General features: G+C 35.7%; 1 protein-coding gene across 1 annotated transcript in view; it reads left to right on the top strand.

Moving 5' to 3' along the window:
* The window catches only part of LOC149075420 (USP6 N-terminal-like protein), a 52,854-nt gene extending 41,758 nt beyond the window's left edge, over positions 1-11,096 (top strand). The window contains exon 14 of the mRNA XM_089242713.1: positions 7,484-11,096. Coding sequence (XP_089098839.1) covers positions 7,484-7,816 — 333 coding nt within the window. The 3' untranslated portion in view covers positions 7,817-11,096. The remainder of the gene's footprint in view (positions 1-7,483) is intronic.
* Positions 11,097-14,210: the final 3,114 nt, after the last annotated feature.

Below are 14,210 nucleotides of genomic sequence, written 5' to 3'. Positions count from 1 at the left end.
CTTCATTCCATAAATCTATAAGTAGATAGCCATTTTAGGCATAAACATCTAACTCTTTGTGTTATGGGAACCCTAGTTTTACTGGTAAAAGTTATTCAAATGTTTTGGATGATAATTTTTGCTTCGCCTAGATACATGAAATCAATGGGTTATCTGGATAATATGATGAGATGAACTTGGGAAAAAGTGTAGTTGTCTCCACCAAGAATCAAACCTAGGACCTCTTGCATATCGGGCGAGCGTGCTTTAAGGGGGGAAAGAATCATCTCTCTCTGTGGTATAATGGTCAGTGTGCTTGCTTGATATGCAAGAGATCCCGGGTTTGATTCCCGGCAGAGAAAACTACACTTTTTTCCAAGTTCACCTCAGCATAATATCCAGATAGCCTATTGATTTCCTAAATCTTGGCAGAGCAAAAATCACCATCTGATATTGCCACCACCTGGAGGCCATTAGGTGAGTTTAATAATTGATACAGAAGATAATAATGAAAAAAATTCTTTTTTAAATATTTCCCAATCATCCAAATGTATCCATCATGCTTATGGCCAGAAATAAGCTATTTATTCTTCAGTTCTAGGTATAACTGAAAATCAGCCTTTTGTGATTTTTTTCTTCTTACAGCTCTATGTGGTGCCCTTAGGTTGGTTGCCCACTGGAAACTATATACTAAGAACAATAAGTCGTGTATTATACACATTATTAATGTAGCAGTATTGTGCATACATATGATTTATTATCAATTGTAGTGCCTTCTAGTGGACGACCAGCCTTAATCTATTATTTAATTGTGTTCTTTGTTTGTAAAGCAGGCTTTCCTCGCTTTATGTGATTAATTGGTTCCTCAAAATACACTGAAGAGCCAAAAAAACTTGTGCACCTGCCTAATGTCGTGTAGGGGCCCCCTCGAGCCCGCAGAAATGCCGCAACACGACGTGTCATGGACTCGACTAATGTCTGAAGTAGTGCTGGAGGTAATTGACACCATGAATCCTGCAGGGCTGTCCATAAATCCGTAGGAGTAAGAGGGAGTGGAGATCTCTTCTGAACAGCACATTGCAAGGCATCCCAGATATGTTCAATAATGTTCATGTCTGGGGATTTAGGTGGCCAGCGGAAGTGTCTAAAGTCAGAAGAGTGTTCCTGGAGCCACTTTGTAGCAATTCTGGACGTGTGGGGTGTCGCATTGTCCTGCTGAAATTGTCCAAGTCCGTCGGAATGCACAATGGACATGAAGGGGTGCAAGTGATCAGACAGGATGCTTACGTACCTGTCACCTGTCAGAGTCGTATCTAGACGTATCAGGGGTCCCATATCACGCCAACTGCACACGCCTCATACGATCACAGAGCCTCCACCAGCTTGAACAGTCCCTTGTTGACATGTAGGGTCCATGGATTCATGAGGTTGTCTCCATACCCGTACCCGTCCATCAGCACGAAGCGATTGGAACCGAGATTCGTCAGACCAGGCAACGTGTTTCCAGTCCTCAACAGTCCAATGTCTGTGTTGTCGGGCCCAGGCGAGGCATAAAGCTGTGTATCATGTAGTCATCATCAGAGTGGGCCTTCGGCTCTGAAAGTCCATATCGATGATGTTTCGTTGAATGGTTTGCACGCTGACACTTGTTGATGGCCCAGCATTGAAATCTGCAGCGATTTGCAGAAGGGATGCACGTCTGTCACGTTTAATGATTCTCGTCAGTCGTCGTTGGTCCCGTTCTTGCATGATCTTTTTCCTGCCGCAGCTATGTCGTAGATTTAATTTTTTACTGGATTCCCGCTATTCATGGTACACTCGTGAAAATCCAAATTTCATCGCTACCTCGGAGATCCTATATCCCATCTCTCGTGCGCCAACTATAACACCCCGTTCAAACTCTCTTAAATCTTGATAACCTGCCATTGTAGCAGCAGTAACCGATCTAACAACTATGCCAGACACTTGTTGTGTTATATAGGCATTGCCGACCGCAGCGCCGTACTCTGATTGGTTCCATATCTCTTTATTCCATACGCATGCCTGTACCAGTTTTTTTGGCTCTTCAGTTTAGTTGTATAAGACAAAATCATGTAAAGTAAGCTCAATTCAACATGGAAAAGATACGGATATGGAGTTGGTTTTCTTCAGAAGAATTAAAAAATTTGAATCCAACATCAAAGGAACTTTTTTTAAATGAATTATTCATTATTTAATTATTTGAGAAGTTGTAAATAAATCCTGTGAATTTAGGCAATATGAATGAATTAAATTAATACTTTTTCTGTCTTTACTACTTATTGATTAGTACTTTTCTACACTTATTGTAATGAGTGTGGATGTTTTCTTTCCTGAAGAGTCTAGGCTGATGACTCTTTTAAATGAAACAGACAAGATTTTTGGCTGACAAGCAGCATTTTTCATCTCCTTATAAAAACATTACTAGCAAAGCCAGAGAATTCTGTATATTTCTTGCAAATATAAAAATTCTAGAAGAGTTTAGAGAATTCTAGTTTCATGGGATCTGCTTTTTTCAATTAAATTTATCATGGCATTATCAATGTGTTCATCATTGAGATCTGGTCAGTTTTATCTGAGAATTTCTCTCATATTTTTCTCAGCTACATCATCAAAGGATTTAACTATGAATTTTGTGTTGCTCATCTATGCTATTTTCATTGCTTGTAATGAACACCAATTTAAGCACAGTATGCCTATAACAAATTTCTGACCGATTTTCAGACATGGAATTGTCACGAATTTCTTTCTAATCTTATTTGAATATTTTTATCTGTAAATTTACCTTACTGCAACTGATAATGTCTCATTTCTTCACTGGGAAAACATTCTAGTAGGACTGTTTTCGGTACTGTAGAATCCTATTTTGTTTCTTTCTTTGAACATTTCTATGTTAAATCATATTTTGTTTGCAGAAAGTCTTGTTATGAAGAAAGGATTGAGGTTATATTGATTCCTAGGAATCTCTAACCGCCAGACCACCTTTAGTGCGTATTTGCTGTTCTCAAGCCAGATTCGGACTTTAGTTGTGATGGGCTCATGCAAATTAATTTTCAGAGTGTCCAAGTGCAAAATGCTACTCACTGCTTTAAAAATTGTAGTTGTACAGTTGGTTGAAAACTGGAAAATGTAAAAAAAAAAAGTGAGGAACCAAAAAATTAAGGATTACTCAAAGATTGTAACTCTCTTCAAATGGTTTACCTTGATATTCGATCCGGTCCAACAAGGTAAACTCTTGAAGCGTTTACACGAGATTGGGATTGGGGGCAACTTGCTGAATTGGATAGAATTCTATTCTTTGTTAACAGGGAATTCTCTGATTGGACAGGCGTCACTAGTGGAGTTCCTCAAGGAAGGACCTGGACCTCATACTTTTTCACTTTTTATCAATAAACTTGATCAGGGTATCGATGGGATTGTTAGCAAATTCACAGATGATGTGAAGCTAATGGGGGTAGTTGGGAATCAAAGTGAAGGGACCCACTTGAATTATATAGGAGCTCCAGACCCACTTGAACAGGATTGAAACATGGGCAAATGAATGGAGCATGAAGTTTAGCATCGACAAGTTCATGGTCTGTCATTTTGGCTCGAACAACCCACGTTTTTCTAATGAGTTGAATGGTACCACTATCCTGGATGTAACTAGGGTGACTAATTTGGGAATTCCCATTGACAAGTGGCTTAGGTTTTCTAAACTTCGTTCAGAGGTGGTCAAAAAATTGAATAGAATGCTTGGTTTCATTTTCTAAGAGGTCTCTTCGCATTCTCTGAAAGTCATTCTTTTGCTTTCCCGAGGCTTGGTTCATCCTGGACTGGAGTAAGCTGTAAGGTTTTGGAGACCATACTTACAGAGAAACATAGACTAGGTTGAAGGGGGTGCAGAGAAGAGCTATGCATGTCCTTATTGGCACAAAGGGCTTCAGTTATGGAAAGAGACTTCATTTTTTGAATATGTTTACATTTGATGAACGCCGGTGTCTGGGAGGTATAATCGAAGTGTTCAAAATTTTCAAAGGTATGGATAGGATGGACCATGATTGATTAATTTACATCACTCAACTGCCTTTACAGGGGGCACCAGTATTGATTGGTAAGGGAAAATTGTAGGGTATGGTGTCACTGGGAATTTTTCTCTAATAGGGTTGTTAATAAATGTAATAGCTTGCCCCCGGGGGTAGTGAATTCTAAACACAATTGATACATTTAAAAAGAAATATGATAAACATGTTGGGGTAAATCGAGAAGCTATCCATACTTAGAATAAGACAACCATAAATACATTTTATGGGCATTGTATAATATTTTATCATGTATATATATTGTTTATAATTTGTGTTAATTGCATTTTTAATTAGGTTGCTGTATTTTAGTAATATATGACATCCATACTTGTTATGGGCATCTTTTTCTCAGCCACCTCGTTGGGCGTTTTGCGTGTTGTGGCGTTGTATTTGTATAATTTTTCTGACCATGCTCCTACTATACAAGAAAAGCATGCTCATTAGGCAAAAATTATTTAAATGCAAAACATGCAATGTCCGCAAAAATATCAAGAAAAGAAAACAGGCAATGATTCATGCATATTTTTGTTGATGTATTCAATTATATGTGAGATCTTAATTAAATTTTTCATCTTTATTTAAATATATTATTTCAATCTATTCATTTTAAGAATACTCAGATTACAGAAAAATATGTATCATGCATGTGAAAAAAGTATATAATGAAATTCACATACAACGAAGAGTTTTGTTATTTTTTCCAACTTCGTTATAAGCAAGTCTGACTGTGTCTTCAATTTTCAAGCCCATTTCCAGGATTAAAATTAAACTCCAAGCCAGGCAGCTTGAAATTCCTAAATACAACTTTTAAAAATCATGTTACAGTGAAATCGCATAAAGTGAGGGATACCTGTCTATATTAAAAATTTTACGATTGGCTAAAAATTGTAGATTTGTACGAAGATTGAACGCACACAGTGGGGAAATCAGGGCTCCCACTCAAAAAATGAGAAAAGGTAGGAAAACGCAGGACTAAAAAGTAGGATGGGGGAGGGTAACCCCCTTAGACAACATAATCATAGCATAATGGAAAAAAATCCCTAAAAAAAAAGGGTTTTTTTGCAAAAAAAAATTTTTAATAATTTAATTTTTTTTCCCTTGCACTATTTTAGTCAAGCTAAAACAAAATGACACATGACTTGGTTACAAAACCAAGTTTTGGCCAAAAGTTTGTCCAAAGTCTTCCAAAGTGACGAGCTTGTCACCTCTCTTCGACAAGGCACAGCAAATTTCGAAGACATACATTTTTTAAGAATGACACACCTTCGAGACCACTTTCGAAAGCACAATGCAAAATGTGTAAATTACAAGATCCGACGTATATAAGGTAAGGTGAACCAGATAGTTTTACTGCGTTGTTCATCATTTTTTTTAATTTTTCTGTTTTGTTCGCATTTTATTGTTCAATGCCAGTGTAATCATTTTTGACAAATGAAACACTTTCATTTCTAGCTGTTTGCTGAGCATTGTAAATACTTTTTATGCCTGTTCATGCCTTAAAAATACAGAAGACAACTGAATGCTATTGGGTAGCATCAGAATCACCAAACCTAGAATAGGCCTATGTATCCAACTGCTTTGAAATGCAAACTGTTATTTCACCTATTTGCACCATAATTTTGAATGATGAAAGTTACTGTCCAAGACCACGAAGTAATAAATACAAAATTATTTTTCCATCCAGACAGAAGTTTTTAATGACTACTATACTTGTTGAACCCTCAAACTAAGCAAATGAAAAATTAATCAATCAAATGGTCCACATACACCCCCCCCTCCAAATTACCTTAAAAATGATACAATTTCTGCTTTGGCAGAATCATTAATTGCATTCTCCAACATTTGTAATATTTGGCAATATATCAATAATTTCCTGCTCAATTAAAATCAATTACACAAATTTTGTCGATAGGATTTGGTACAAAAGTAGGACATTTTGAGTTTTTTTTCCTTCCTTAAAAAATTAACATCTGAAATAATAAATATCTTCACAACATCCAGTCTTCCGTATATCTTGTATTAACAAGTGGAGAGCGACATTCATGTCATATATATAGCCCTCTGGTGGCTCGTCGTCCATGAGCTATTAGCTGATCGGTTTCACCGTCCATTGCACGGTTCCGTTCGGCATATATACGCTCTAGCGAAGGAAAATCTCTATCTCCTCTGTAGCTTAGTGGTCAGAGCACTCGTCCGGCAATCGAGGGACCCGGGTTCGACTCCCGGTAGAGGCAGAGATGAGTTTTTTCCTTCCTTAAAAAATTAACATCTCAAATAATAAATATCTTCACAACATCCAGTCTTCCGTATATCTTGTATTAACTAATTATGTTTATATTTTGTGTCTGGCTTACAAATAGGAACAAAATGTGTACCAGAAAAATTTTTCAAGAGACAAGCATATTTTTTGAGAGGGAAAAAAACTTTTTTTTTTCTTTTTTTAGCAAAGTTCTGTGTCTCATAGAGCACTTGTCCAGAATGCAAAAGAACTGAGGTTTGATTCTCAGCAGAGACCGTAGACTTTTCTTTCAAAGTTCAACTCAGAATTATTACCTAGAAAGTCTCTCTCTATGCTCACATAAATTACAAAAATGTTGTTGTAAATCAAGGCATTCCAGTTTATTAATCCACACATAAAAAATTTTAGATGACACATGGGAATTCAGTATTCCTCATGCCCTCGATATACACTGAATATCATTCTGAAAAGAAGTCTATGGCCTTTATTTTACTGGCACAAGGGATTGCTACTACTACTACTTAACCATATGTGCACCTCATACACATTCCTCTACAGAATTTCAAACAAATCGGCACATGCCGCAATGCATGTTCTGATTATATGTGTGGCCTTAATGTATTTATGTTGATTAGTTGTGGTTTCATGTTTATGTTGCCATCTGCCATCCATTTTCTGAAATGAAGATGGAAATGTTTGAATTTTCATGTTATGTTAGTATCGTGTTGGTCTGCCTACTCTCTGTGGAGAGATTTTTTCAAATGGGAGACTGGATCGTGCGCATTCGTGCCTCGAAGCTGGAAAACTGCAGAAAACCAACTTCAGCCAACCACCACTGTACCGTCAGCTGGGTTCAAACATGGATCCTGGGGCCAGAGTCCAGCACGATGCCCACATGACCACACAGCGGCTTGGCACAATAGATTGCAGAATAATAGAGGTTAAGCCCCTGATATACAAAAGTCAAACCCTAAGTTAATACTTTTTCCCCACAGAATTCTGGCTCTGGCACTATGATGAGTTTGGCATTATATAACCGTTTAACCCATATAATCCCATTATATGGAATACTTGTTCAATGAAACTTTTTGGTGCTGAGTAGGGTTGGCATATCAAATCTTCGGCTGTATATTAAATTATAAAAATGTTGCTTTAATAATCTTTGTCAATTTCCCATTTATAGGTTGAAGAAAACAGACAAAATGGTTCCACTGGTCATTCGCTCCAAAAAATTACCATGAAAGTGACATCAGATTCAGATACCGCTTTCAGTTATTCTGTGGATAGCACACCTCAGGTATCATTTCCAAACAGCCCGAGTCCAGAATCTTCTACCGATTTTCCTTTGAGACGCTCATTGTCGTTGTATGATAATGTTGATTTTGATGAAAGTTTGCAAGCAGCCTATCGGCTGTCCTTATCAAATGCTGATCAAGATCTTAGTTCTCTTGAGCAAGATCCAGTTGTAAAGAATCATATAACAACACCAAGAGATGTTCCAGTTTCCAGTTCCTAACCGTCTGAATAAAAGACTGAACTTCCATTTATTTATATATATATACATGGGTAAATGCTATCCATGTAGGTTTTTTATTTCATGGAACCATTTTTCTGACCAAAGTCTATCTTTCATGTATCTTTAGCAGTTTCCCAATGGTAGGAAATGATATATTTGATATGCATATGTATAAATATCATGTATAAAATAATATATGCACTCTTTGAAATTAACTCGTACTCAATAACAACTTCATTATATTGTATTTTTTTCTAATAGTCAGCTGTTTTTTTCACCTTTATATTTCTGATAATGGAAAAAGTGTAGAAAGATATGTGTTTATATTCCCCACATTGGTTGACATTTATGTAAATGTTCATTCATCGAGTCGTCATAACTCTGTAATACCAAATCGTAACCATGTAATCAGTATAAATTTGGAAAATTCAAAATTTTATACTTGAAATGTGCTGGCATTCCAAAACCTTGTTGAGACAACATTGACAAAAACACTTATAGTATTTGTGATATTGATCATACATGCAGGATGATAATCAAATTTACCCTGTTTTGTTTCTAAGAAAAATGAGTCTAATTGTAAAATCAAATAAAAATTATGCTGACAATGTAGAGTGCAGATTTTCTGTGGTGAGATGTAAATTAAGGCTCGATGTTTACCAATGAAGACTTCATGGTGCATCATTCTTGTATAGAACTTTTTCTTCATTGTAGATTTAGTATGGAGATGTAAGTGTAATATATTTTGATTAACTTGGCGTGATTGACATATTTTAGTGGTAAAATCACCATTACTAAAGGTTTTTTTTTTGATATACAAACATTTCTCTTATGTCATGCGCATGTCAAATGTTATTTTCTAATTTGTAATTCAGTGAAACCTCTCCAATGCTTTTAGCCATTTGATGCTCTTGAAAATGCTGCCATCTGGGGATCAAGGATGATGTGTTGGGAAAGAGGGTGGGACATTTTATAGCAATTGGTCACTGACATCCATATTTTACAGGAAAGACTAATTTTTCCTATACAAATGGTCCCTTGATCATGCTCCCACAAGGATGGAGCTCAGATCAGGGGTCCCAGAGACAATTTTAATCTTTTTTTTTACATTTTAAACCTAATATCGAAGGACCCATGATAAATCTAGCCGGGGGCGCGCCAAAGATCCTAACCTAGAATCCCTGCTATAGGATGTGAATGGCAGCTGAATGGAAGTAGCACAATTATGATAGATAGAAGGACTATTTAATTATCTACAGTGATCCTAATGACCTGGAAAGCTGGGAAAATTAAAAATGGTCGGAGAAAATATTTGGCAAAAGCCATGGAAATATGCATATATTTGATAAATGTTTGGGAGAAAATCTGGAAGGGGGGGGGGGCAATTAGAGCCTTGGATCAGTTCTTGGACAATGCTGATGTTGCATATGCCCTTTAAATCATGAAAAAATTTTCAAGTTTTGGTCAAAGCAAAGTAAATCTCTCTCACAGGTAACATATTAGTAATAACAAATTTTCAAAGTTTTATGGTGTTTTGATGAGCTGCAGTTGTAGAGAACTTAACATCTGATCAGTGATGGGGAGTTCAGATAATTTTTTTGAAACTAAAATTGAGATACAGGATCAGAAACAACAAACTGTAAAAATTTGATTTTTTTAACCCTTAGCAATTTAAATTAAAATTGGCTTTAAATAGGTGAACAGTGAAATAGAGAATTTATATGTGTAGTCATGTAGGTATCATGAGGGTACACACTTTATTCTCCACAGATGGCTCAGTGTGAAGGTGAGTTGGTCTCCCATCTTAAAAAAAATATCTTAACGCAGAAAGCAGGCAGACCTGCAAACTCAAAAAATAACTGCCATATTTCATACACCTGCCACTTTCAGTCCAAACATAGATGGCATAATTTCAAATGTATAACACACCTCAGAAACTCGTAAATAAATTAGGAGAAGAGACATACATTTTTATCACTTTCTGGCATGTACCAATATTCTTTAAAGGAATATTCACAAAGTGCTTGTGTGATTAAGTTAAGGCGCCTGGAAAGTAGGGTGAGGTCATTGTCCTCCATCTTTGAAGAAAAGCTGGTTCTGCCACTCTGAGACATTTAATAATTTAAAAAAAGGAGGATAAGGAACAGCAATTGGCTATAGCAATAATGTCACACTTGCATTCAAATATGGCAAATGAATCAGCCTGGGGTTTCAAGGATTCGCAGGGAAATGATTAAAATGGAAGTGTAGTTTTAGGTCTATGTGGGGGCACTTTTAATTTTCTGTTCTGAGAAAAAAGGTTGTCTTCCTGTGGAGGTGTCACTGTAGTTTTTAGTTATTCAATTGAATGGTTTTCTTTCTCGGAAGAAAAATATGTATATTTATCATAACACTTTGAAGTTTGCCATTTGAGAAGTACATTTACAATGATCGAGACTGAAAAAAGGGTGTGATAGATTATATGAAAGTTTTAATCTTTATACAGTAAAACCTCTATTTTTTGTGGACACTAATGGGACAAAAAAAAATTGTAAAAGAGGGGTGACCATTAATCAGGGGTTTGAAATGCATACTTTTATTGTGCAAGAGAAGTATTTGGCCACAAAACAGAGGTGACTGTTAAGAGTGGTTTAACTGTATTTGTAACAAATGTGCATGAAGAACCTTTTTATTACAATTGCATATTTATTTAGGAAATCTAAGAAAATTTTTTTAGCTTTTCAAGCAAGTTGATACTGTAAACATAGAAAAATCGTTTAATTAACAACTGTCTATTTTTAATTTTCATATATCAATGCTCAGAAGTCCTAAGCTTTTCTTAATTTTTTTTTTTTACTTTGCGGATGCTTGCTGTATGCATCAGACTGATTATGGAGCTAGTCAAATGTTTATGATTATTTTCAAACCTTTCTATTTATGAGATACTTAGGCAACCTATGGAATCGATACTGTGTTATTTGATCAAGATTCAAGCATACTGCTGGATCAGTAATTTAAACAATTTCATGCAATTCATGTTAGAGTTATATGTGTTCCCTCTTGCTGTGGAATAATTATTTTACATTTTGAATAGAACTGTGCAAAATTTGTGATATTTATTGCGATTGAATTTATTTTGTGTTGAAATTTGGTTAGTTTATAATAAAAATTCTCAACCGTCCTTGAAATGTACTTTTTTTCATGCATGGTGATGATCATTGTGCAAAAACACTTGTAACTAAAATCGATGTCAACTCATTTGTATTAATCACTAAAAATAAATATTTTTTTTCCATCTTTGAAAGAATGTTTTGATCCATTTCGTTCTTTTTATAATGGGCAAAAAATTAGGGTAATACTGATATGTGTCAAAATATTTTAGCAAAACCTTGGCCCATTGGGCTCATGGGTGGCTTTGAGCCCATTGGGCTCAAACCTTGGCTCATGGGTGAAATTAGTGATGTAACTTGGAAAAAAAATATTATTCTTTGGTTGTTTATTATGGAACACTTAGATGGGTGGGCATATGTATAAAATTAGATAATTATAGAAAAAACATTGATTCTACTTGCATCCAATTTCTAAATGGCAGTAGAATGTATCTAAATATATTTTTTGTCTTACAAATACTTGGTATAAAATAAGACAGGTATTCACCCATGAACATCCATAGACAGCGTTTCCTCTGAGCTTTGCACATGCGTGACCGCACATAGTCAAGAATGCTGAATACAAAATTTCTATGAAACTAGAGGATGTACATAGAACACCCTCCCCACCTATAAAAAAGCACCTTCAGTTTATGCTTCCTTTTACGCAATAAGAGGCTAACATGTATTATACATGTTACAGTCATGAAATACAGTCGGGCCCCGTATTCGCGGGGGTTACGTTCCGGAGATGACAGCGAATAAGGGAAATCCGCGAATAACAGAAATCATAGTTTTTTTCTTGTATATCTTGTTTATTGAACAGCAGGAGGAGAGCAGGGTAACGCAGAGGTATAAGGAAATATAAAAGAGGGTGCAGCGATTATTGGAGATTTTTTCTGAAAGAACATTGTGATTTTATGTTGACAAGGCTTCCTCTACCAATTTTTGTACATGTGAAGAGCGTACCGCAGAGGGATCTATGTCATGAAAACAATCTCGCTGATTTGAACTTGCGAAGCCCTTCCGCTATGTTACTCATGGTGTGAACTTGTCTTCCACATCTTGATGTTCTTCATCTGGTACCGCTTCAGTTTCAGGAGCATTCAACTGCATTAATTTATTCTAGGTCAGTACCTTTGAATTGCTATTAATTAGCTGTTCGACTTCTTTTACATCTATATCATTGAACCCTTCTCTCCCCCCCCCCCCCACCCCCACCTGTTTCGCTAATGTGACAATGTCTTTTATAGTCTCTTTAGTTGGCGCTGTAGAAATGGTTGTGTCCTTTAACGCACATTGTGGCCAAATGTTAATCCAACCGGAGGCAACTGTTTCTCTCTTGGGAGCTGACACAGCTCTAGTGATGACAGTAATGTCTTTAGCGAGCCATATCCAAATACGAGCCATCTTAAACATGCACAACTCAAATTTTGTAAACAAAACACATGAATGACGATTTCTGTGTTGAAAAAAAAAAATCCAATAAAGGAAAAAAAAAAAAGTGAATATGGGGGGGGCGAATGTAATTCGAAAATGAGTGATTTTAGATTTAGCTTGTATAGATCCGATAATCACTAATTTTTAAAAAAATCACTAAAGGAGATACTTAAAAACTCATTAGAAAAGTAATTACTTTTCTTGTTTTTGCAGCTGGATGCAAAAGTTGTGCTTTTTGTTCTCTTGTTTTAAACATTTTTGAACGTTTGATCTTGCTTCTTTTACCAGAATTTACCCATTTCATATTTAAAATGATGTTTCTTTTTGAGTTTGTTCTTGATCATTACCTCAGTTTGATACAACATACTCTTTGAGATGACTTCTTTTCCCGAGTCGTTCTTAGAATATTTATTCAAAATTCTCAGAAATTTAAATAGTGATTAAAACTATAAGACAAATTATTTTTAACTTAAACTATTAGATATTTATAATATAATGATTCTATTTTCACAAAAAATTCAATTCGAGTACATCTGTTTTCATCATCTATTTTTCAGATTCGTGATTACTCCATGTGTATTTTATTTTTAAGCATCTTTAACAGATTTCCAGTCTCTCGTTTTGTTTCCAAGTTTTCCATTATTCATTTTCTTGATATGCCATTTCCGTTTACATCATTCACCAGCATGTTTAGTGTTCAATGGAAAATGGTTTCCAGATGAGCATTAATCAAAATTACTTTGTCTAGACCATGGTTGTGTCGCTTTCAAAAGAACAAAAAGATATAATTCATGTAAGTGTTGCGTTTGTTATGTGTTCAAGTGCAGCCATCTATCTTGCAAATCAAAAATTATGAAATTTTTTTCCACGAATTTCAAACCATGACTGTATTGGAATGAATAAGTTTCAGAAACCATTGTAATTTCCGATTCATTTCGTCTAGCTAGAGCACAACTGAGATAGTATACAATAAATATGTGGAAGTTTATGAAGTGAATAAGGACGAGCTTAATGACTAAACTACCTATGTTATTTCCCACCATATTACTCATGGCATATACAAATCTGAGTTTTCCCCCAGTTAATTTTACTCATGATGCTTATATGCCAGAGAGGCACCAAAATGATGTCTTACACAGGTGAGAATTTTGTCTCAAGTCTTCCTGCTCCATGATTGCACAGGGGCTATTATATATTTTTTTAATAAAGGGACCCGTGAAAAATTGTGACCTGGGTGTCCATAGAAAATAACCTAGGCAAACTACATTTCTAGATGCGGAAGCCCTTATACCAGTCAGTATGACTGCTATATCTCAAAGCAATGTAGCCTGAGTAGGACAACTTAAAAAAAAGGGCAGGTCCAGGATGATTTATTTCATAGGTTTGTTAGATCATCTCTCATATTTTATGATACAGACCATTGTTTCTCATAGTATTCAGATCTTGGAAGAGGCGATTGCCGTCCTCTGGAACTGTGTCTGTTTTGGTATCGGCTATGAACTGTAGATCCCAATACAATTGGCCCTAGTATGCAGAATATGATAATGTGATAAAAATGGTCACTGTAGCTGCAAGTTACCATATTTTCATCAGTGTCTACCACATACTCAAAAAGTTTAGTGAATTTTTTTTTACCTCTGCTTGTTTGCTTACATCAAATACCTTTCAAACAAACCAACCACGACCATGGTCTGGACAAAGTAATTTTAATTAACTGGAAACCATTTTCCATTGAACACTAAACATGCCAGAGAATGGCGTAAAAGGAAATGGCATATCAAGAGAATGAATAGTAGAAAATGAATAGAAAGAAAACTTGGAAGCAA

This window comes from Pholcus phalangioides, unplaced genomic scaffold (genome assembly GCF_987345545.1).
Source record: "Pholcus phalangioides strain wild (caught in Gottingen) unplaced genomic scaffold, Ppha-v1.0 ptg000015l_1, whole genome shotgun sequence".
NCBI classification, from domain to species: Eukaryota; Metazoa; Arthropoda; class Arachnida; order Araneae; family Pholcidae; genus Pholcus; species Pholcus phalangioides.
This window is presented reverse-complemented; position numbering and strand designations above follow the sequence as displayed.